The 23,328-nt window shown below is 39.7% G+C and overlaps 1 protein-coding gene across 1 annotated transcript in view; it reads right to left on the reverse strand.

Moving 5' to 3' along the window:
- Positions 1-23,328, reverse strand: part of TMEM132D (transmembrane protein 132D) — a gene marked incomplete at both ends in the record, with an annotated part of 240,913 nt that overhangs the window by 79,852 nt on the left and 137,733 nt on the right. The window contains one exon of the mRNA XM_080628514.1: positions 11,012-11,195. Coding sequence (XP_080484640.1) covers positions 11,012-11,195 — 184 coding nt within the window. The remainder of the gene's footprint in view (positions 1-11,011; positions 11,196-23,328) is intronic.

Below are 23,328 nucleotides of genomic sequence, written 5' to 3' on the forward strand. Positions count from 1 at the left end.
AATAATTCTCTTAATTGACTATTTTTCTTACTACTTGTAATCTAGAGGAAATCTAATTAATTCTACATGAAGAATGACTATTCTGCAGCGAAGTGTAATTCCTGATCTCTGGGGCTTCAGCTTACCAGTTGTCAAATTATCCAATTACACACTTGTTAAAATCCATTTTGGGGAGATTTTCATGGCTCATAAATAAATAATTTCAAAAGCTTTAATCCTTAAAAGAAAAAAAGGAAAGAAGAAAGGGAAGCTCCTGACCCCCAAATGGTACCTCAGAATCAAAAAACTCATCTAAAAATAATGGCAAGAAGCTGAGAAGAGTGATCCACACCTGGTTTGCAGCACGGCAGTGGTGATGATCTATTTTAGTAGGAAGAAATTTGCTGCTTCTTTTTCAGCTATGCTTTATTCAAATAACTAATCTGAAGGGGACCAATTAAGGCAGCATCCCTTTCATTGTGCCAAAAGGGAAAAATCTTTTCATAACCACATCAATTAAGAGGTGGGAAGCCAAGGGAGGCAGTAGCTCAAGCCAAGGGTATTGACGCACTTGAAGCTAGGCCAGCATGGAGCCACCAACCTAGCTGGGGGCTGGAGCACAGAATGTTCACAAACAGCGAGATGGAGAGAGCTGGGCCTCAGAAAGAGAAGGCAAAAGAGAGATCTTTCTTCTTTCTATAGCTACCTTATCAGAGGATACATAGAAGACGAAGCCAAACTGTCCTCAGGCCTGTATGGCAATAGGATGGGAGGCACATGACACAAGTTAGAACATGGGAAATTCCATTTAGATGCATAGGAAAACAAACAACTGTGAGGCTGAATCCAATACTGCAACAGTTTTCCCAGAGAGACTGCGGGCTCTCCATCTCTGGAAGCATTCAAGACTGCAGACACAGCCCAGAGCAACAGGCTGTTTGTGCACAGCATGGGACTAGCCTTGGGAGCTCTCTTCAATCTTGGCTGCTCTGCGACTTAACAACTCTTACAGAGAGATTCTCTGATTGAAGAGAGGGGGACAGACAACACTTCCATCAGTATATGGTTGAAGGAATAGTCTTAAATCAGTGTAAACTCTGGATCCTGATGTGACCAGATTTGCCAAATCAGAGCACAAAGGAAGACTTTCTGTGGTCTTCTGTATTCCAGTGAAAACAATTTAGCAGTCAGAATTAAAGATTGTTTTGTAATATTTACTTCTGTGCTGTATGGCAGCATTGTGTTACAAAATCCTGTGAGTGAAACTTGACATGAAACAAAAGAGGAACAGAAGGCAGTAATCTGTTTTCTATAAACCCAGTCTCACTGGATTTCAATAAAAGTAAGCAAACCCCATTCTTGATTTTTATATTTCAGCAAAAAGCCTTTTGCAATGTGTTTAATATTGAGTCTGATTAACTGAAAGATACAAAGGTATTGGAAAAATAATCCAAATTAGGTGGTGCAATAACTGCAGTGATTACTGGTGCTTCTGGGCACCAATGTGAGACATCATGATTTTAAAGTCATTCAAAGCACTTGCCTACCGAAGACAAGGTCCCTTTGAGCTGGCTGAAACTGGCTGCACAAAAATCATCAAATTATCAATTATTTATGGGACCTTTATTCTGAAAACTCAGTTCACCAGCAATCTTCTTCTGCTTTAAACCCATAACATTTTTAATACCTGTGGCTCTACAGCAGTGTGGAAACAGGCCAGCATTTCTAAATCTTGTGTCCACTGAGGCAGGTACAAGTTTTAAGTGAAAGCTTGCTCTAAGTTCAGATCTGCCATGCTTCCCTGGGTCTTCTACATCTCATATCATCGTGCAGCTTCAGAGCAACACAGAAAGAGTGTCAGGGCTGAAGGATTGGGCTTGTTTCAAACCAGTTCAACTGCATGTGTCTAATCAAGAAAAACATATGTAACGTGCACTTAAGGAAGAACAGCAGCTGTTATGCAAAGCCATTTTTCTTAGGCTTTAATGCATAAGAAAAATATCCTTGTGTTTGTTCCCACCTCTCTAGGGAACCTAATTTTCAATGCTCCACAGCAAATTATGTGGCTGCAGCAGCTTTGCCAGCAGCCAGTCCAAACCCTCATTACTCACTGCCCCACTCAGACAAAAACTGGGTGACTGTTGCTGTTATTACAGGTGATTGTGGCATTAGTCAGCCAGCAACTGCAGCTGCAGATACAAAAACAACGTTTCTATCCTTTTGTCTTCAACAACATCATCAAGATCTTTTTCCATAAGCCTCTAGTAACCTGTGGCAGAACAAGAATCGGATTAAACTGGAAGATCTGCTTGATGGTTTTCACTGCTTGGGAATTTAAGCATCAAAACGTCTGCATTGATGTTGCAATGAACACAGTTACGGTTTCATTGCATGCTTCACGGTCAACAAAATGTCTAATTGTAAAGGGAAAGAGCTATTGCTTGTTATTTCAAATGTTAAGAACCCCAGGGTTGTCATTAATTCTGGAAGGAAAAATAAAAAGAATATGGCATTTTCTGGATTCTGGAGATTGCCAAGTGCTTGTATTATTTTCTTATTTCATTCCCTGTATACAAAACAAAATGCTATGTGCTAGTGACTCATGAATCTGTCAGTTTGGTGGTAGTTAGACAATAAAGCCTGCCAGGGTAAGGCCAACGTTTAGCATAACAGTGATAATAATAGCTGAAGACCAAACCAAGCCTCTTTTAACAGTCAATTCTAATTGGAAAATAAATGAACCCTACACATGAGCCCTGTACAATTGAGTATATTCACTTGTGGAACCCAGCCATGTAGGAATATCAGAACGGTCACACCTGATGGGACTACTCAGCTGCCTGGTCCATCATTTGGGTACAGACAGATGCCAATGTCTCATGCTCTGAAAAAGCATAAATATTTGACATCTACACATGGGAAAGTAGTTTCAGATACCTGTGATTCAATTAGTTTCTGAACCATAACTGATTATGTGCTTACTGCATGAAACATTTTCTTCTATTAGCTGCACAGTTACTAGAATGTGAAATAGAATCTGACTCATGCACTGCATAAAGGCTGATTAATGACCTTGTGAATACAAAGTCCATCCTGTTGAAGTTGCCTGAACCACACAGAACCAATCCAATGGTTTGGGTCCAGGCAAAGCTGTGAGATCAGCAGTCAGTAAGACTGGTACAGCAACAGTTCAGAATTAGCCTAGGGTCAATAATGACCGTGGAACAAGATGAAACAGAGTACTACTAAACTTTGCCAACAGTTTCAGTTTGGGTTCAAACCAAAGTTTGAACTATTATAAGAAGCACCAGATAAACCCAAGGATTCAGGAAGAAAAAAAAAAAGGAATGAAATGCAGTCCCACACAATGCGAAGTTTAATCATGGGGACCAACAGCAAGAATTTCAGACAACAGGTAAGACGTATTCAACCTCAAACAACAGACCAAAAGAAAGATTGGATATAATATTCAGTCACTGGATGAATGTATGCCAGTGTTAAAACAAACCCCTACCAACCAACCAAAAACCCCCAACAACCAGAGCCAAATATCATTTCATATGGAGAAAAACAATGTATGTCCAGACAGCAATGGTAAGGGACATTATCTGGTATCCTGTAGTCATCTTGGCTATCTGTTTTCAAGAAAGATGCATTAAAATCAGATCTGGTAGTGACAAGAGATCACAGAATCACAGAATACCAGGTTGGAAGGGACCTCAAGGATCATCCAGTCCAGCCTTTCTTGGCAGAAGCACGGTCCAGACAAGATGGCCCAGCACCATGTCCAGCTGGACAAGAAATGTTCAAGAAATTGTAAGGCCGCCTATGACAAACTGCATGACAAGAAATTGTAAGACCTTGATCTACCTGATTTTGGGAAGCAACAGGATATACTTGTGAAAAGAAAATGGTTGCTTGCAATACCAAAAAAATCCAAAGATTTCTCTCTTTCCCATGAGCAGATTTCATCTGTGATTCACTAATCATTTTGATTTAAAAGGTCCCTCTTCAGAAATGGGTAACATTTTAATTAAATATTTGAAAACTTGTCGAATTATTGTAATTGCAATTTAAAAGCCATGAATTAGGAAGGTAAAAGCTTTTAACTGCTCTCTAGACATCTTTTCCTTTTTCATAAAGCTGACTGTCAGTGAAGTGTTTAGCAATATTCCCTCGTTAAAGCTGAGTAGTGCAGCTGATTCTGGCGGATGTGATCCAGCACGTCTCAGCTGCCAGGCAGAACACAGGCCAGTGGCAGCCAAAAGCAGATTCTCCCTGTAATCAATTTGTTCATCTATATCATACACACGGATGGAGATTCACATTTCAGCTCTCCCACAGAAAAGCATTAATTTAATCCAAAAGCATCTAATCGTCAGCTTAGATGCTAAATAGCAGAGAGAAGGCTACAACAGCCTCCAATACTTCATTCCACTACCCCAGCATGGATCCCCACTGTGTTCCTGAACAGCTCATCGAAAACAGCAGCACTCTGCCAACCTGAGGAGCAGCAAAGCACCAGGGCAGAAGAAGGGGCTTAAGGAAAAGGCAGGGAAAGCCATGTTGTCTTTAGACCTACGTATGGACTGTAAGCTTCAACAGTGACAGCACTTACACAGCTAGGTCTGCATTCCCAGACCATGATCCACCCATTACATCCACTATAATGGGAAAAAGAGCCAAACTGAAACCTTGGACTAGGAGAAGGCAGTCTGTGGACTTCAGAAGGAACTTGAGTGAACTGCCCATCCCCATCTCTTCTTCTGTAGGAAAGGACCAGTACTTTCTTTCTGCTTTTATCATTAGTCTGCTCTGGCTTCTAAGTTTTTCAGGGTGAGGCTATAATTAAATGCAGCACTGAGCACTCTGGTCACTAATTCTGAGCTACCTATCCAGTCTCCAATAGAACATAATTAGCACTAGCTAAATAATTAATGTTTCAGATACATGTATTTTTAAGGACATTAATACCCTCAGCATTTTTAAAATCCAGTACTGACTGGCACTGCCATGACAGCTGATTCCTGTAATTATTAGAAATAATTTTGATATGGAAAAGCTTCCTACATAACAGATAGACTCTTTGCTGCAGCAATTGATTTTACTTATTTATTTGATCTATTTATCCAGCCTCTTATACTGATGGTATGTAGAACAGTTTACTTTCTGTCAACATTTTCATTACATTTTTATGAAGAACATCAGGAGGAAGTTGAAACAAGAAATTATCTAAAAGGTATAATGTTAAACTGGTGTTCAGGTTTGGGATACAATTTATTTAATATGACTGCCATAAATACAACTTCTCACCGACCAAAATGGCTCTAATGGCTCTGAGGACAAGATCATCTCCCATCTGCAATGGGACAACTGCTTTACAGTCCATGTTGCTTTGGTAACTTTGCTAGGATGTACCAAAACAGAGCTTTTAACAAAATACCATCTTAAACATGAAGTTTCCTATATGCTCTGCAACATAAAATATTTCTCTTCAACAAATAAAGACATTTCCTTTTTGCAGCTAGTTTATTAACCTGACCTTGTAAAATAAACACTCCACTTGTGTTTTGTACAACAGCAGCTGTGGAGACACAAACACTGCAAAAATGATCATGCTGGTTTAGAAGGTTTCTTAGCTCTACCGCTGCCAGTGACCCTTTCCTGGGGGGTACTAACCTTGTAAGTCACCTGAGATGAAGAATAACATGATCTTTCTAACAGCTCACCTGAGTTTGTTTAAATGACCTTCACTTGCGGCTTGAAAAAGGGTCAATTTGCTCTTCACCAAAGCAGCCTTCCTCTGCAAGAACCCTCCTGAGTGCTTCTGAGAGCAGGGACAGCTCAACAAGTTGGGACTCACTGGTAGGGTCAAATGAGTAGGAATAATTCTTTGCCTTCACTACAACATGTTTGTTGCAAAGTAATGAGTTGGACTTTGGTCACTGACTCTGTTTAAGCCTGCCATAAATCAGGAGTCTGTTCTCAAGAGTTTTCTCCTACATGTGATTTAAATCTGCCTCACACCCCATTTGACTGTCTTGGAGGCCGATGTTGCACTGGCTTGAGGATAATAAATAATGGACCAAAACCAGAGAGATAATGGCAGCTCAGTTGCTGATACAAGTCTGTAATTCACGTGTTCACCACTCACCTTTGCCTGCTAAAACATGGCTGAGAGCGATGGAAGGTCGTCTTTGGAGATGTTTCCCCTGCCAAGCAGACTGCAACCCCATCACTGTACCATTAATTAAGTTTCAAACCCCATCTTTTCTTCCTGCCCATTTCAGTTCTCCAACGATGAGGTTATTTTTTAGATTGATGCTGACTAGATTATAAACATATCCAAGGGCTGTCCCCACTGTATTCAGTAGGCACACTCCACAGGCATATGGGCATAAAACTCACCAAGGCCCAAACTGGAGGTGAGTTTGATAAATACTGTAGGGACCCTGTCCTGCTTTGCCCTGGCAAGGTGAGACCTGCTAATTCAGCCCTAGTCCTGCCTGCCAGCAAGTCTGAGATTCTCTGCGTAGCAAGGGAGCTCAACTACCAACCTCAAAATATCAATACCATGGTTGGTATGAGGTAATCCCAGGCTACTCAGCCACTGCTACCATAACTCTGCTGTACTCAAGGATTCCTGCTCTGCAAGGCAAAACTTTTCTGCTGTTTCCCAGTTGCAGAGATCATACAGGGCAGTCTATTACATTAAGGTCAATTCATCTGAAAGGGTTGGGAGTCTCTCGAGAAAGCAATCCAGATTCATAAGCTTTTTATATACAAGGGAGCTCATCATCCAGTTGCCGGGCTTCTGCATCATCTTCCTATGTCCTACCACTACCTGAAACATCGGGTCAATGTTGGTATCTTTAAACCTGATAATGCCTTGAATATCAGGGCAACTACATTTGTGTGAGCCAGGCTGACTCTAATATTAACCTGTTGATTCACAAATTTAAAACACAACCTTTAATTTTAATTTTAAACCTGCAACCTTTTCAAAGAATTTCTGAAGGGACACTGAGCATCCTGCAGATACTTTTTTCTGGATTCTAGGAGAAAGTGAAGTTAATACAGTGTATTTTCTAGTCAAAGGACTACTCTAATAATGGATTTATCAACACTGGGACCAACATCTCCCCCATGAGATTTGCAAAACAGGTGTTTTGCCCTGATTCCATATCAGATTATTAAATAAATGGAGGGCACATATAGAATAGGTTTAGGGCATCTACACAGCAAGACAGGTGATTTCCAGATTCAGAGCTGGTTCAGTTAAGAACGAGCCAGGTATTTTATTATTCACCATTTTTATTATTATTATTTACAGAAGAGATTTCAACTTATCCATTTACCAGCATGTCATATCTGCCCTCTGCCTTTCTCAGCAGGAATTATCTTGTATGTGCACAGTTGGCTACAGAGCTTGTCTGTATCTCATCCTCACCTAATCATTAAGGCTCAGCAAAAGGTGAACACCGTAATTATGAAAGAGCTGACAGAATGTTTGAAAAGCAACAATAATCAATAGCAGCAAGTGTACAATTTGAGTGATTAAAACTGTGCCATTCATCACCTAACAAAATGAGAGTGAAATAAAATAGGGAAGAAACACCTGAAAGAAGTCAAACAGGAATTGGAAGCTGGTTCTTTAGGATGCTAATAAAAATAATTCATATTCTAGAAGATTCAGGCATATTATTCTCACTGACACTCACACGACACTGCAAGTCCTCAACTCAAAAAGCCTCAGCAGTTTTGCATATTCAAGACAGCTAATGAACAAATGGACCATATCCCTTCTTAATATCATATTTCAAAGGTCTGAACTGAAGAGGTGCTGGGTTTCTGTCTCAAAGGATACCCTGTTCAAGGTGAATGTTCAGAGAATGATGGTTAAAGAGAATTACAATGCATGTTAGTTGACAACAAAGAACGCCACAGAGGGCTTCTGCTTCTTCACTATTTACTTGTGATTACACCTCCCCCATCAAAGTACCAATTTTTCAGTAACTACCATGGAGTAATCATCTGGCATTCCTTGTTCAGAGTTCTCCACCTAGAATAAAGCACTCTCTGTTTCTATAACCCCTGTACCAATCAATGAATTCTTAAGACCCCTCTTCTTCAGTTCCCCAGCCACACACTACCTGGAGACACAGACTTTGCAGGAAAAAACTGGCAGGGAAATGGGAAGAGTTTTGAATACTGCCCATGCAAGAAATGCACAAATTACAGTGTAAAACTGTGCTGGTGAAGAACTTTATACCATATAAATATCTGCCTCTTCCATGGGGTTTAGTGGATGGTTTAGTTTCTGTCAACAAGGCAAGACACTGCTGTGTGGCTATAAAAGCCACTGCAAAGCAATCATGGTGAAAGGCTAATAATTTTTTATAACCCTGGATAAACATCTCTGCCTGTATTTCATCAGGCTTAAGGGAAAGGATCATACATTGCAAATATCCAAACAGGAGCTCACAGTTCTTACAGTGCTCCCGTATTAAATATCTTCTCCCATGCTATTCCCACTCCACTACCAAAGGCTGGCTGGGGTCCCATGTACAGCTTACCAAGACAGGTTCTGTTACACTTTATAATTAGAAAAGGTGTTATTGAAGTATGAGGAGTATCAGCCTTTATGGTACTCACACAGCCATAAAACACACCCTACAGCGTTTCTCATCAATATCCTTGAGTGCCCTACTGTGACTTGTGTTGCCATTATTGGTGTAGGACCCTTCACGGGGCTCAAAAGCTGGAATGTTAATACACCATAGGGAAAACCAAGAACAGAAAAGAGCACTGGAGAAAGGTAAGGTGAGTGCAGCAAGTGCCCTAATAACTTCAGCAGAAGGCAGGCAATTCCAGAATGTCCTGATGCCGATACATACACTTAAGTCTTTCCACTGCAATGTTTTGTAACTCAAAAAAAGAAAACAGGAAGCTCTAAATCGGCCAATCTTCTGCTTTGCAATTTACAAATCCATAACAGCTAGTAGAAAAGACTGTGGAAAAACAAGGATGGTGCAGAGGTGGTATGTGCTAGTCTATTAAAAAATCAAGACTCTGCCTAAAGTTAAAGCAATAAAATTGTTCTTTTGAAAAATCAACCTGTAATGGAAATATTCAACATCATTTCTGTTTGGTGCTTCTAAACATGAAATTACATGTTCTGCTAAGAAGCCTACAAAAATTGACCCATATTAACCCCAGAATCAGAGAAATAATATAACACTTTGCTTTCACTGTGGTTCTTCCTAAATAGAAGAGTAGAATTAATTTTGTCTTTTTTTTTAATTTTTAAATTACAAACTGCCTTTGCTAAGACCCCAGGGAAAGCTGAAGTACCAAGCTAATCTAAGTTAGACATCTTGAAAGGTCTGCACCTGAATCACAATTTCCTAAGCACAAAATGAAGTATGTCAAAGACCTGGAGATTTGTGATACCCCAGAGCTGCTTCCCTGACACTCCAGTTAATGCAAAGAAGGTTAAAACTATTCCCAGTCTGTCAGTAATTAGGGGACCCCTGTCATTTATCTTCGCTTTCTCTCTTAACCATATCCCAACACCTGTTGCTTCCAAAATGCCATCTACTAATAACTTTATAGACTTCATGTGACCTTTGAGCACAGAACTTTGAGCTTCTGGAAAATGACCTTCTTTTTTATATTTAATGGAAATGAAGAGAGTGAGTTGATTTGTAGCAACTGCCCAAGAATATATCTTTGTTCTTATGAACTCGTTTTTGCCACTTATACCACTTGGTATACTACTAAAGGAATAATGGACATATATGAGAAGAACTGGTGTTTTCTGCAGCTACTGGAACTACTAGAAATGAAATCTTTTATCTTCCCATTAAGGGATGGAACAAATAAACCCCCTACGTTTCACATTATGTAAATCAGATCACTTCTACAGCCTTAACCCTCAACACTCCATAACTCATGTGACTGTGCATTAGGGTCCCATCTGCAGACCTGAAAGCCTCTTCTCTTATCAGTAAACCAGCAGAGATGAGCCAGCAGGAACTAGCCCATGAAAACAGTCACACAAAACAAAGGGATTAGTCACACAACTTGGATTTCTATGATGGCCACCCTACCAGTTGGAAAGAGCTATTTGAACTGGGACATACGCCTTGGTAATGAAAGCATGAACCATTAGAAAGGAAGTATTTTTGGTGAAATAAAGAATCACTACAGCTGAGTGGTTCTGAAGTTGGTAAATAAAAGTAATAGCCAGCTCTGTGAGTTTGGAAGTGCAAAGAACACCGTCAGCCTTCAATAATGGTATAATTAAGTGGCTCTCACTAGGGAAACATCTAGGTTACATTTTTTTAAATGCTCTGAGATTGATTTCTGTTTTTTCTTTCAGTGTTAAATAATAATGTGTCAATATTTTCTAACAGATTGTCTAAGAATGAAAATGGGGCACAGCCAGACCTTGGACAAGTACACTTCATCCCTAATGATGAAGAAATGTGATGGGGAGAGAAGCCGAAAGAAAATTTCTGTTTGTACTTAGAATTTGTGTATCCAACAGGCCTTTTGGGTAAGAACAAGGCTAAAGGATCAGGTGTTTTTCAAGCCCTATAGTTTGCACACTGTGACTTTAGTTCTTTTCTCACTCTCAAAAGAATATAGAGTCAGAATTAAAAAGCCATGATTCAGGAAGTCCTTAAAAACTAAACCAAACAGAAAAGTACCTGTGATTCAAGTAAGGCATATACCACACTGGACTGAGTGTCCAAGATTACCACTTAACAAGAAGAGAGAGTTCTGAATGCTGGAAATGGCATGAACTGAGTTTCTGTCTTCCAAGTCAAAGAGAGCAGAACTGTGCCTGCTATGGGAAGCTGTGGTCACCCCTCATGCGGTTTCACTGCTGAATGAAGTCAGCATCTATTTTTCAAAGGGAAACGTTCTGTTCCTCCCTGCCCTGTCAGCAGATTATTTGCATCTGTCAGACACTCAAGTTGGAAAGCAGTATTGAAAACCTGCAGAATGTGAGACAATTTCTTACCATAGCCAAAGGGAGAACTCCTACTAGATCCTTCTGGTTTACGTAGATCTTGGAGATTCCTAGATCAGATGTTGTATCTCCAGGATATTCTACCTGCCATGTGATGAGCTGGGTCTCAGGTAGGTCAGTTAGGTCTTCAATTTCAAAGTCAATCTGCATGATTTCAGAGGAAGGACCATCCGCACTGCAAGAAAGAAAGAATAAGAAATGTTCCATTCACATGACTGATAAGGCAGCAATATAATTACTTTCATATTAATAAAACATTGGATTAAAGCTCTTCCAAAGAGAGGGTTTGGTGGGATGATGGATTTAATAATGAATTAACCACTTGCACTTAAGTTTTCAGGGTATTTCTCACACATTCAAGTGACTAACACTATGACACGGATCAGTAACGGCTGCTCCATTTCACAGGTGGAGAAACAAAACCAAATCAAGGTAAAGCTAAGGCTAAAGCTACAGCCTAAAAAACCTGACTCCAAGGCTTTCCTTTAACAAGCACATTGCATTTCCTCCCTGTTAAAGCAACACATGAGCAAACCTAAAGGGAGTCACTCCTTCAAATGGGAAATCACTGCATTGAAAGCATTTTCTGCTTTTTAAAGAGAGAGACACAGAAGAGAGGTCAAAGCTCAGGATGTGGTCTGTGAACCGGGGCAGCAGGCAGCAGAGGATTGGAAAACTTGGAATTAATTTTTGGCTCTACTGCTACCTTGCTGTGAATGTTTGTCTGAAGCTCCTTTTGTCCTTTGCTAAACTAGGAGTTACAGATAATTGAGCTTGTTGCAGGACAGGAGAGTTACAAAACTGGATTATTTAATATTGGCCAATACTGCCAGGATCCTTGAGTAAAAAAACATTAGAAAGAACAAAGAGTTACGAGATGTGATTCCCCAGGATACTCTGGCAACATCAGGGTAACTAATACCTTATCAATGCTGCTTTGTCTTTACATGCTGTCCTTCCTAAGGATACATGGTTCACATAAGTGAATACCACAAAGCAGAAACCTGAAGAGGGAAAACTGGAATGAGGTTTATTGGTACAATTCCTGCAAAGCTTGTTATAAAATCAGGTAGTGTACAGAAAGCAATGCAATGACGTTTCTGCTGTGTTTCTTGCTGTGTCTAGTTGCATTTATAGAGAAAATACTCAATTTACCGCAAAGTTGTTGAGGAATGCAGAATTTTGTAGCAGTACAGAAATCCAGGGGACACTGAGAATGACAGTGCATTTACCTCTGAAGCACTGAAGGGAACAGATCTTCAGTGCTTGTGTGGAGGGGAAAGAGCAGAATTTCTTTCTGTGGGATAATACTCAAGGGGAGAACAGACAGCACGGCACTGAAGGGTTACAGGCCGCTTGTGTTGGAGAGTGCCACTAGAAGAATTAAGAATTACAGCAACTGATTAAAGAATCCCAGAATGTGCCCCAAATCCAGCAGATTTCCCAGCTGTTGTGGAACAAGAGCTAAAACTGGGCATATCTTTTTACAAAGATCAGTTATGACAACAGCCCTGGTTTGGGATTCTTCCCAAAATACTCCAGAGATTTTTATCATGCTGGCTAAATGCAACGCTTTGTCCAAAGCTACTGCTTGAAGGGTTTAATCCGATCATCTTTAAGGTTCAGGTTTTAATGGATGCAGTGAGATCTAGCTATCCTGGACGGAATTTCAAAGGAGCCTTCGTGTTTCCAAAATGGAACACATTGTGCTCCATTTCTCATTTTTCATGTCAGAAAGTTCAAAAAAACGAAAGAGCACAACTTCTAATCTAGCAGTGGATGCAGTTTTAGCTCACACTGACCTAGGTAGGATCAGAAAGCTGTTTTATGCAGCTGTGACTACTGAAACTCAATTGCCTTAATTGTACAAGCAGGAATGTGCAATGCAATGCTTATAAATACCTGACAGTGATCTTGGTTTGTAGCGTATGTTCTATCACAGTTTCTGTGTTTAAAAAACTAACTGAATCGTCATATAACAAACCTTGCGTTTGTGATTCTATTCAGGGCACCTTTCTTTATTGATGCATAGTCTGCTGCTACCAGTCACTGGCTTTGCAGGATTGGTGCTGGCACCAGAAACATCTCCTGTGGCAGCAGCAAGGGACTGCTGCACAGGATGGGGCTGCAGGGCAGAACACCATGGAAAAACAGAATCGTTGTCAGAAAAGGCAACCAGCTTCATCTTTTCCAGGGATGTTGGCAATTAGGAGAAAAGGAATAAAGTGACTAGGGCACAAGGAAAAAAATGCAGCAGTGAAAGGCGCTGGAAATGGGGAGAGAGAAGTGAAGCACCGTCCTTATATTCTTGGCACAAATACAGTAACCCCAGAAGAATGGAAATATTTCTTTTAATTTCTCCTTCAAAGCAGGTATTTTAATGCAGCATTTCTTGAAGCAAAAAAACCCTCCACTTTGCTACAAATGTGATCTTGACAGAAATTATTTGAACTGCTTCCTCTTAGAAATACCAAATACCTCCAAATGACAAGATTACAAAGCACCTCAAAACCCAGTAAGAATCTTATTATCTTTACTAAAGATGTATCAAAAACTTTTGAAAGCATTGCATGACCTATTGTCAGACCCAGGCTGTCAGCACCAGGTCAGGAACTTTTGGGTAATTAGTTTACTCATCACTTACTATGATGATCCTTCCATGTGCAAGTCCTATGGATCTGCCCCCAATTTACAGTCTTCCTAAGTAGCATTTAGCAGTTGAAGTATTTCAACAGAAAAGTAAGTGTGAAAGTTACCCTTCAGAAAATAGTTTAAAAATAGAAATGGAGAAACTTGGACACAGAGTATTCATTACTGGAGTTCAGTCACAAACAGTATTTGTGCCTTTTCTTTCAAAGTCAAGGCTAATGGCACAACAGGAATCTATCGGGTAGCCAGTCACTGCTACTTGAAATGATGCACTGCCTAGTCCTCCTCAAGGCAGGCATACATTTTATGATCACTGTAATGCAACAGCGTGTTCCCATTACCATTTTGCTAATGGTAAAACTGTTATTGCTATCCTGAACACCGCAACAGTGTCAGTTACAATATGGGAGGCTACACGATTAGAAAGTGTAGGATGGACAAACTCACAGGTTCACAACAGACCAATCCAAGCTGAGCTGAACAGTGGTCAAAGCAAAATGATTTTTGTTACTACTTTAAAGTCAAATCCTTCACACAGAGCTTTGCTGTTCGTAAACTGTAACGGAATTCACTGCGGTGCCAATAAACTCTCCTTGCGAACACAGCCCTGCTGAGCTGTGTACACACACTTTTACAGGGTTTCAGCCCAACCTGAAGACAGGGAAGACAGAAAACAAGGAAAACTTCATTGGAACAGAGTAGCCCAGCCTTTCCTCCTGTCAGCCAGGACAGCGCAGGCATGTTCCTACTGTATTTCTTTATCTGCTTTTTATTTCTTGTCTAACAAAAGATCAAGCAGCTCTGACAAATTAAGAACAATAGGAAACTCTCTCTTTCCCCTAGAGGAGTGTTTCCTACCTCTCGGAGCCACTCTGCACTGGGTTCTTCTGACACAGCCCTGACTGAGGCAAGTGATTTTGGTTTTCAATTTGTCTTCTGCCCTTTCAGCCCAGGAGTCCCTCCAAACCCAAAAGGCTGGTAGCAAAGCCCTTGGCCAACTGCTAACACCTCTGCCAGTGGTGAGAAACCTTCTAGAGAAAGAACCAGCCACTCTCTGGGTCTCTAGGGATGCTGTGCCCTGCAAGACACAGTTTTCAAGAGGAGACCCTGTAAAACCAAGAGAAGCTACCTGGTGTTGGCAGTGTTAGTCCATCCAAGCACCTCATTCCTGATTTCAATCGCTGTGGTATCGGCTTTGATCTCTATACAATAAGATTCTTTCTGAACCTCCTAAAATGACTGGGCATGTAATGTTTCTCGTAATATGATGTGTAAAGTTTTATCACTGTCTTTAGAAGGCTGCATCAGACACAAGAAGCCTGAAGCCATAAATACATTAAATGAGACATATCCTAGGAATGTTAATGAAAGAGCCTTCAGAAGAGAGAAAGAAAGTAATCTTTATTCTTTTTTACCTCCACACACATACCCAACTCCAGTACATCTCCTGTATCGAAGGAGTCTGTGGCCTGAGATGCTGCGCAGGCCAGGCTAAGAGTGCTCAGAAAAGGGAGAAATGTTTCCAGGAATAACTGGAAAAGCTTGCCAGCATGAGAGAAGGAAGACAGCAGCACCCCGTGAGTCCTGAGGGAGTCTGTGAAAACCGTTATCCCCATTTTACAGGAGAGAAAATTAAACTGAAAATGACTTTCCCATAAAAAGAGGGATAAGATGATTTATACATCACAGAGTGGCATTTCAGAAGGGAATTCATTTAAAAATAAGTAAAAATCTTGGAGCACACAGGTGCTTTGTGAGAAACACCTAAAAATGCAGATGAAAGGGAAAGGGAGCCAGTGTAGACAATAGCCAGAAGAGAAAACAGTTTCAAACTGCCTTCTCGGTTGAGTCAGTTTTTCCACTTGTATTTAAGGCAGTCAGGAAAGGATCTTGATAACCTTTTAGTTTATCTTCACCAAGAAAACGCAGCCTGCTACTCTTTGCTGAATCCTTAACAAATACCCACAACTCTTGTTTCACATAATTCTGTGAGGGTTTTTTGTTTCAAGAAGCCTTTACATGAGAGTCAAACTGTTGTGGCAGGGGGACACATTTGCATTCCTCTCCATATTTGCCAGAGACAGCGATGACATCTCTTCTGCATAAACAGGTACTTGCAATGCAATAAACTACTTCTGCTTGGCATGTTTGCCAGCATCCTAGAAATTAAATGTATGGGTTATGTAACTAAAAAGTGTGGGATCACAGACAAGGAGACTATACTACTGACATGCGAGGAATAAAAAGCTCAGAATGAGAAAAGAACACTGTGTTATGGCAGGCTAATTTATTTCGGCTTTTCTTTGGTGCTCATCACTACACAATAAGCCATTGCTTTGGAAATGCTGGTAACTTCTTCCAAGTCAGCCAGTGGTCGTTCAAAATTGCCTTTGCAAGAGATGATGACGGGTGCATGCCTCACATGCATATTTTATCTCCTTTTTATGTGGTGGGGTTTTTTTATCTTTAGCAATCAAAATGTGCTGCCTTTTGGTTTCCTGCCCTAAACCAATGCACACAAACATGTCTGCTTTAGGCAGGATTTGAACTCCCCAATACAACGTAGGAGGACAAAGCTGGGAAAAGGGGTCCACTACCGACTGCAGTCCTTGGAAGCTTTATGTCTCTCTTGTACCCATCACCTAAAGACCCTCAAAATAACCCTACAGGCAAAGAGGCATCCTTTATTTTAATGAATCTGTTTGACTTTTCCTTCTGGCTTCTGAGCAAGAGTACACCCAATTAATATTTACCACCTTTTTTTTTGGAAAAGCTTTTATACAGGATAAAATTTGCAGAATTTCAGTGAACTATTTTATTCCTACAACTAGGATTTAAGGAAAAAATCAAATATGGCAAGATTTGACGTTAAGCATAATCAGTTAACAGCATGATACTGCCTTTCCCAGGCTGAGGAGCTGGCTCAGCTCCCAAACGTGAGCTCAACACATCCAGCACTCAATCTCCCAAATCCATTCAGCAGGTATGGATCTAGCTGGCAAGGCCAGCAGGTTTTCCACCCCTCCTTTGAATTTGAAAATAAAATGCTTAATTTTACCCCAAAAGTTAGAAATTTATTAAAACAAAACCAAAGAATATGGTGCAATACCTGCACCATGTGTTGGCAATGAACTAGTATATACACACTCTGCACACCAGTCCCTGGTCCCAGTCTAAGCAAATAATCAAAAGGAAGAAATACTGTGTACAAGATGAGGCATGAAGCGTGGGTCTCTGACCTTTCTTCCAAGATCAGAACGAGTATTCAATAAAATCAGTACCTATAGAACCTAACTCACTGCATTACAGCAAAGATCATTATTCACCATTGATATATCAAGATAAGGTGATACACACAGCAGTACATTAAAATATAATTTTATTCATTGTCATCTTAATATTAAAAATTCAGTGATGGGCAGGCTAAAAAGTAATTTTTCTTCAGGAATCAGCGTATGAAGTGAACCAACTAGCAAGAAAAATCACGAAAAATGACTCTGCTAATCATGTAATAAGATTATTTTTAAGAATAGCTCCATCTCTCTGGAGCATGACATCAGCAGTGCTGGTCGAGAAATATTCACTGAATTATTTATTTGACTTTTTTTTTGCTATTTTCAAATGAATTATTCACTATACAATTTTCCAGCTGTTGATAGCACTTTTCCTAAATAACTCAAACCATTCTAAAGTGGGTAAGAATTAGCAAACCTTTTAATACAATATAAATTTAAAACATAATTTCCCACCAAGTGAGCATTTGAGTTCAGAACTATGATTCTGAGCATCTCTTAACATAGTAAATCCACTGATCATTTACCACATCATGCTAAGGGAATGGTAAATTAACATTGACTTTATTACATCCAGTCGAATCATCATTCAATAAATTATTCAACACAGTAGTGAGTAACCATCAAGTACTTTTGAAGCAGCCCAATGAGGCTCCAGAAGAAAAACCGCAGTTACTATGCAGGTGGGATTGAATTGCAGGGCTAAGAAAACACTTCTACTGACAGTAAGAAGCCTAATAAACCACTGCAAATACACTGTCAATCTGGGCTTCTCTACCTGCTGGTTTTATTGTCCTCAGCATAAAAATAACAATAAATATAACATTAGGCACATATAAGTGTGATAAAACAGTGAAAGAGGAAACCAGACATACAGCCACAAAGGATCATTATCAATTGATAAAGTTCCTACATGATCCATCTACAGCTCGGGCTACATTGAATGAGACAACTGCAGAATGTGATGGCTGTTTTCTTAACTGACAAAAGCAAACAACAGGAGAAGGATCACATAGTAAGTCATTTTACACCCAGAAAGAGCCAAGTATAAAGGCCTCAATTAAATAAAACTTCATGGAAGCAATGTGTTGACTCCATACCCTTGGTTTGCCCAGGGTTGTCTACACTATAGGAATTTGACCCTTATATCATGACCCTCAGATCAAAGCTTTTAGATCAATTCCTGAGTGTTCCTTACAAAAGCCTTAGATATTTCATTCACATTATGATTTCCCAGACAGTTAACACTATCACTATTGCTTCACTGTCACCATCTCCTAAAAATGAAAGAAACCTTTTGCTGAGTGGGAAGAGTCATGCAAGCATAACACTGATTAGCAGGGAGTAAGAGCCACTATTTTAATACTAAAATATTACAGGGCCAGTGCTGTGAATATTTGCTATTGAGTAATCCCAGTGTACTAAATTGTGAGATCAAGCACTACGCTCAGTACACTACCCTGCAGCAAAATCCAGTCCTCATATATTTATCCACCTAAAAACCCTTATATATATGAACAGCAAATTTATACTTGTGCATAAATGTATGTGGGATTAGACTTGCTGAATTCAGGTTAAGTCTTTTTTTAGTAATTATTTATCCCTGAAAGGCAACCATATAGATGAAGTTATCTGCATGTGTGCTATACAAGCAAGCTTCCCCTGAGTTCAGGAATCCTGTTTAACATAGGCTATTTGTTCCCATGCTTACCACACACAAGCCCAAGGGGAGTCCTTGGCTCATGTCAATCGATGTGCCCATGCAGGAGGCACTTGCTGAGTCTGAGACTTAACTCAATACCTTGTTGCCAAACTAGTCTACCATGGTGAGGCAAAATTGAGGTGAACAAAGACGTAATCCAGTTGTTGACTTTGGTCCTATGAAATCCACTCCCTGCAACAGGGAACATGCAGAATAGGTATGAACAGCCTTAATTCTCTGTAAGAGTGCCCATCTGTCCAGGGTCCACAGCAACATTTTCCACGCAGTATCATAGGCCAGGGTAAAAGCAATCAAAGAGGCTATGAGGTGCTAAAGAGTAAAAATCTTACTCCTCTGCCTCCACCTGTTATTTCCTTTCATGATTGCATGTTCTCACCCATCTTCTGAAATACACACAAAATAGATCTCTTATATAAACTTATCATGGCTACCTTTGATAGAGTACTGATTTTTATTTTTCTAGCAAATACAATACATTTAAAGGGCTCAAGCAAGGAATCACCAGCCTGAAAACGCTGAGAAACTGCTTTAAAAGTAAATTCTAGAGTGAGTCTCCCTGAGAAGTGATAATTTACCACGGTAAGTTACTATTTTCGCATTCACATCAAAGACACAGCATTTTGCTGCTTTATTCCATGCTTCAGACATCAGTCGCTCTCCTTAATGCCCATGTTGGTCATTTAACTTTGGAATCCAAATGAGTTAAAAATTATGTCACCTACCCATTTCCAAACAAATTTAATTGTAGTTTTAAATCTAGCATGGGAGATCCAGTATCTTAGCATGTAGCTCCATTCATGTCTCCAAGGTGAGATCTGTAACTTATCTTTTATAGGCCTTGCTTATTAGTGTCCACACTGGTTCAACAAATGCAATTACATCAATGTTACATTTCACTAGATGCAAGGCCTCAATATATTTCAAAATCAGTGGTTTCTTTGGAGACATCTGCCAAGGCATATCCAATATACAAGAGAAGTATCCTCAACTATAGGAACTTCCTCTACTGTGAACTATTCAGCAAGTATTTTTGCTGAACTCATACATCTTGCAAAAGTGTAAAGTTCTTTTCAAATTGAAAAAAAAAGAGATGTTTTCTTCACCCATACGTTCAGTATCTGCCAAGTCGAGAATTAAGCCAGAAATGCTTTCCAGCTTCTTTAATAGTAAAATAAAAGAAGCTTCCAGAATCACTTTTCGTTCTTATTTTTAAGAGACAACATGAAAAATCAACTAAAGAGAGGAAAGTGGAATACACACCCTGGCTCTCACACCCCTCCCAGGTTTGTGAAAGAGCTTTAGGCTGAAATATATTTTTAAATCACAGAATTATAGGGTAATCATGGTTGGAAAGGACCTCTGACAGCCATCTAATCTAACGCCTTTCTCAAAGCAGGGCCAATTTCAGCGTTGGATAAAGTGTGAATGGTTTAAATTTTCTCCCATGTTTTTTCCAGAGGTGTATAATTTAGAGTCTTTTTTGTGTTCCTATGGAAATGCTGGGATAGTCTGAGCACTTAGACCATCAATTCATACACTAACTCTAATGTGTAAGGGACACAGGCATAAGAAGTCTTCTATCAGCTCTTGAAGATTTGAAACTTGGCCATGACCAAGTAACTAGAAGTTCTCTTGACATCTGTGAGGCTTCTGTTCTCTTCTACCACAAGTGATTTGACAAACTATTCTGTCAAAGTTAATTTTAAGGCATTGTTAATATGCAATGATAAGAAAGCTCCTTTCACAAATTCTTCTGGTGAAAATAATAGATCTGGAAGCATGCTAAAAAAGGTGATGACAAGAGGCTACATTTACTAAACTCTGAAAATTAAATTATACCATGCTTTGCCAGGCTATTTCCAAGACGATCCTACAGCAAAGCAGTATCTGATCACCAGCTCTAACTGCCACCCCTGCTTTCATACAAGCACCTTCCCAAACCCATTTGCCAGCTGTACAGCACTTGTGAGCTTCAGCACAACCAAGCTGCTTGAAATGCAGCATCTGCTTCAGCAATGTAATCAGTCTCTGCTGTGTTGTAAGGAGAAACAAGACCCTAATCAAAAAAGCATACAAACCACAAAAGGGCCTAAAGACCTGGTTGATAACATGAATATTAGAAGTTTAGTAAAATATAATTATTTTGTGAATTACATGGACATAGAGAAAGCCATGTTGTTCTCTACCAGTTTTTATTAATTGAAGACATGGAAATGCTGATCTCTGCTTTATATACTATACATGTTATGGCAGTAAGGAACAGGTATCTCTGGGTATACACTGCACTATGTACATTTGTTTTGCTTTATCCATGTATTTCAACCTTGGCCTGGCAGGCTAAGAGGTACACTTATTAAATTACTTTGGCTGTAAAGATCAAGGCACAGTACACCTTCCCTGCTCCAGCTACGGTACAGTTTTAGTATCTAAGCAGATTTTTCGCCTCTGTACACCTTGGGATAATCTGATAGTCATGATGAAATCATACAGACAGGATGACAATATAGGTCTGCAGCTGAGTCCTAGGTCCTGTCACGTCAAATCATAGTTTTTGATGTACTTGTGACATTAAAAATTGTGTGAGTTCAAAAGCTCACAGAACTCATGTTCTCACTGGCATAAACTGTTCCATCAGTCAAGCAATGTCATCAGTTTGGGTTTGACTACATCCAGCACTGCCACACCTGACTTTTCACCACTGTGAGCCTAAGGCTGAGGTACACTTGAGCTCAGGACTGGTGTCCTGGCAATCCTTGGGTATTGTCTGAGGAACTGCAATGAAGAAAATAGTATGGGCAAGTTATTATGCTGCAGAGAATTATCAAATAGAAGGTGTACTGAGACCAGCAAAGTATAACAGTGTAGATAGCAGCAATTTGAGTACAGTCAGTCCCTTGGTGAGGTCTAGCTTTTCTATCTGACCATCAGCAATTGCTTATCAAACAATCCTAATCTTATTTATGCACATGGTCCAGGAGCTACTAACGCAAATACAAACTGTCCATATGAAAACTGTGATCATTCATTCCAGATGAAAAAAATTCTGCACCGGAAGGAAGGCAGAGCTGCATTTATGTGCTGGTCTGGACAGGAAGAGATCGGTCCATATGGATAGCTCCATGTTACAGCAACCACCACATCATGTAAGCTCTTCATAAACTTATCAAGCTCCATTTTAAAAGCACTTAGGGATTTTAAATCCCTATTCCCCTGAAAGGCTGTTGCAGAACCTGATTATTCTAATGGTTAAAGCAGTCTGAGGAGCCACCCTGGCTGGAACTGAAGCCTTCTATGAGCCATTGCTCAAAGGGACTGGACCATAGCACACTTCTGGCACTGAAATGGATAGCATGTCCCAGTGCAGCTTTACTTCCCACAACAAATGCGCATAGCAAAATATTAAGTAACTCTGCAGACCTTCTGGAAGCATGTAATGGCAGATAATAGCTCCCTCATTTAAAATTATTCTTTCCATGTTTCTGTGCCCTCAAATCACCCCCAGACAAACAACTCCTTCCCTACCCCAATATAGCTGTAAACAAAAGCATTACATTACTGCAGACAAATTTAAGTGGACTTTAAATATTCACCAATCTAAGTCGGCAAGCTGAGAAGTGGTAGGTTCTCACTACCTTATCTCCATACACTGTCAGAATATGAATACAGCTGTTTGTCATTTCCAAAAGTAAAGAAATCTTTCAGTAAAACTAATACTATCATCAAACTTATAAATTAGAAAACTGGAGGAGAGAGGTAAACAGGCATGGCATGAATTAGGGAAATGCTTCATGAATACTAAAGAAACACACTGGTGTGAATAAGAAGTATCACCTAACAAGAGTGAGGCTCTCATTGTCATCAGCTTATGTGATGGACCTATCACATCACAAGCTTCCTTACTATGTGGCAAACTTCCATGGAATGTAATTTGGTCTTTAAAGCTACTTTTATTGATATGTTTGAAGACAGTAATATTGGATCTTAAAAGAAGATTCTGTGGAAAACAAACCACTAACTCTAGGGCTGAGCAACAGCACAAATGGCATTGCTTCTACTTGTACAAATCTCAGGACAGTACTTAGAAATCTTTGTAATTGACTGTGGAAAGATGTACATCCACCCCTTTAAAAAGACATACTGATTTTATTGAACTGAAGGCAAGGTAATAGAGACCCTAATTATTATAATTATGAATTCAGGAATGCTAGCAATCATTAATAGTTTCAACAGCTTCATAAATCATTCACATAACAGGGAAAAGCTGTAAGCGATGATCAATTTCTACTCAAGCAGGATTTCATCTCATGACAGGCACCTAAATATCAGATAGCTTGAAGTACTGACTTTTCTTTGGTTTATACTTACTGCTATTGCACTCTGGTTTCATAGTACAATTTTTAGCCTTAATGACTTAATTGAATGTAAACTCTCTTTATGTGCAAGGCAAACCTGAAACTATTGCAAATACACATACCACTCTTCTTTCATTGCAATGTTAAATCCTCAAGGGTGTACTAAATGGAAGACACAATCACCAAAAAATGTAGTCATAAATACCTCCTCCAAGCAAGCAAGATGGAAAATTCAGCGAGGCAATGTACTTCAAACCTCACAACTAGGAATGTGTGTGGAGAAATCCAACA

This window comes from Psittacula echo (genome assembly GCF_963264785.1).
Source record: "Psittacula echo genome assembly, chromosome: 13".
NCBI lineage: Eukaryota > Metazoa > Chordata > Aves > Psittaciformes > Psittacidae > Psittacula > Psittacula echo.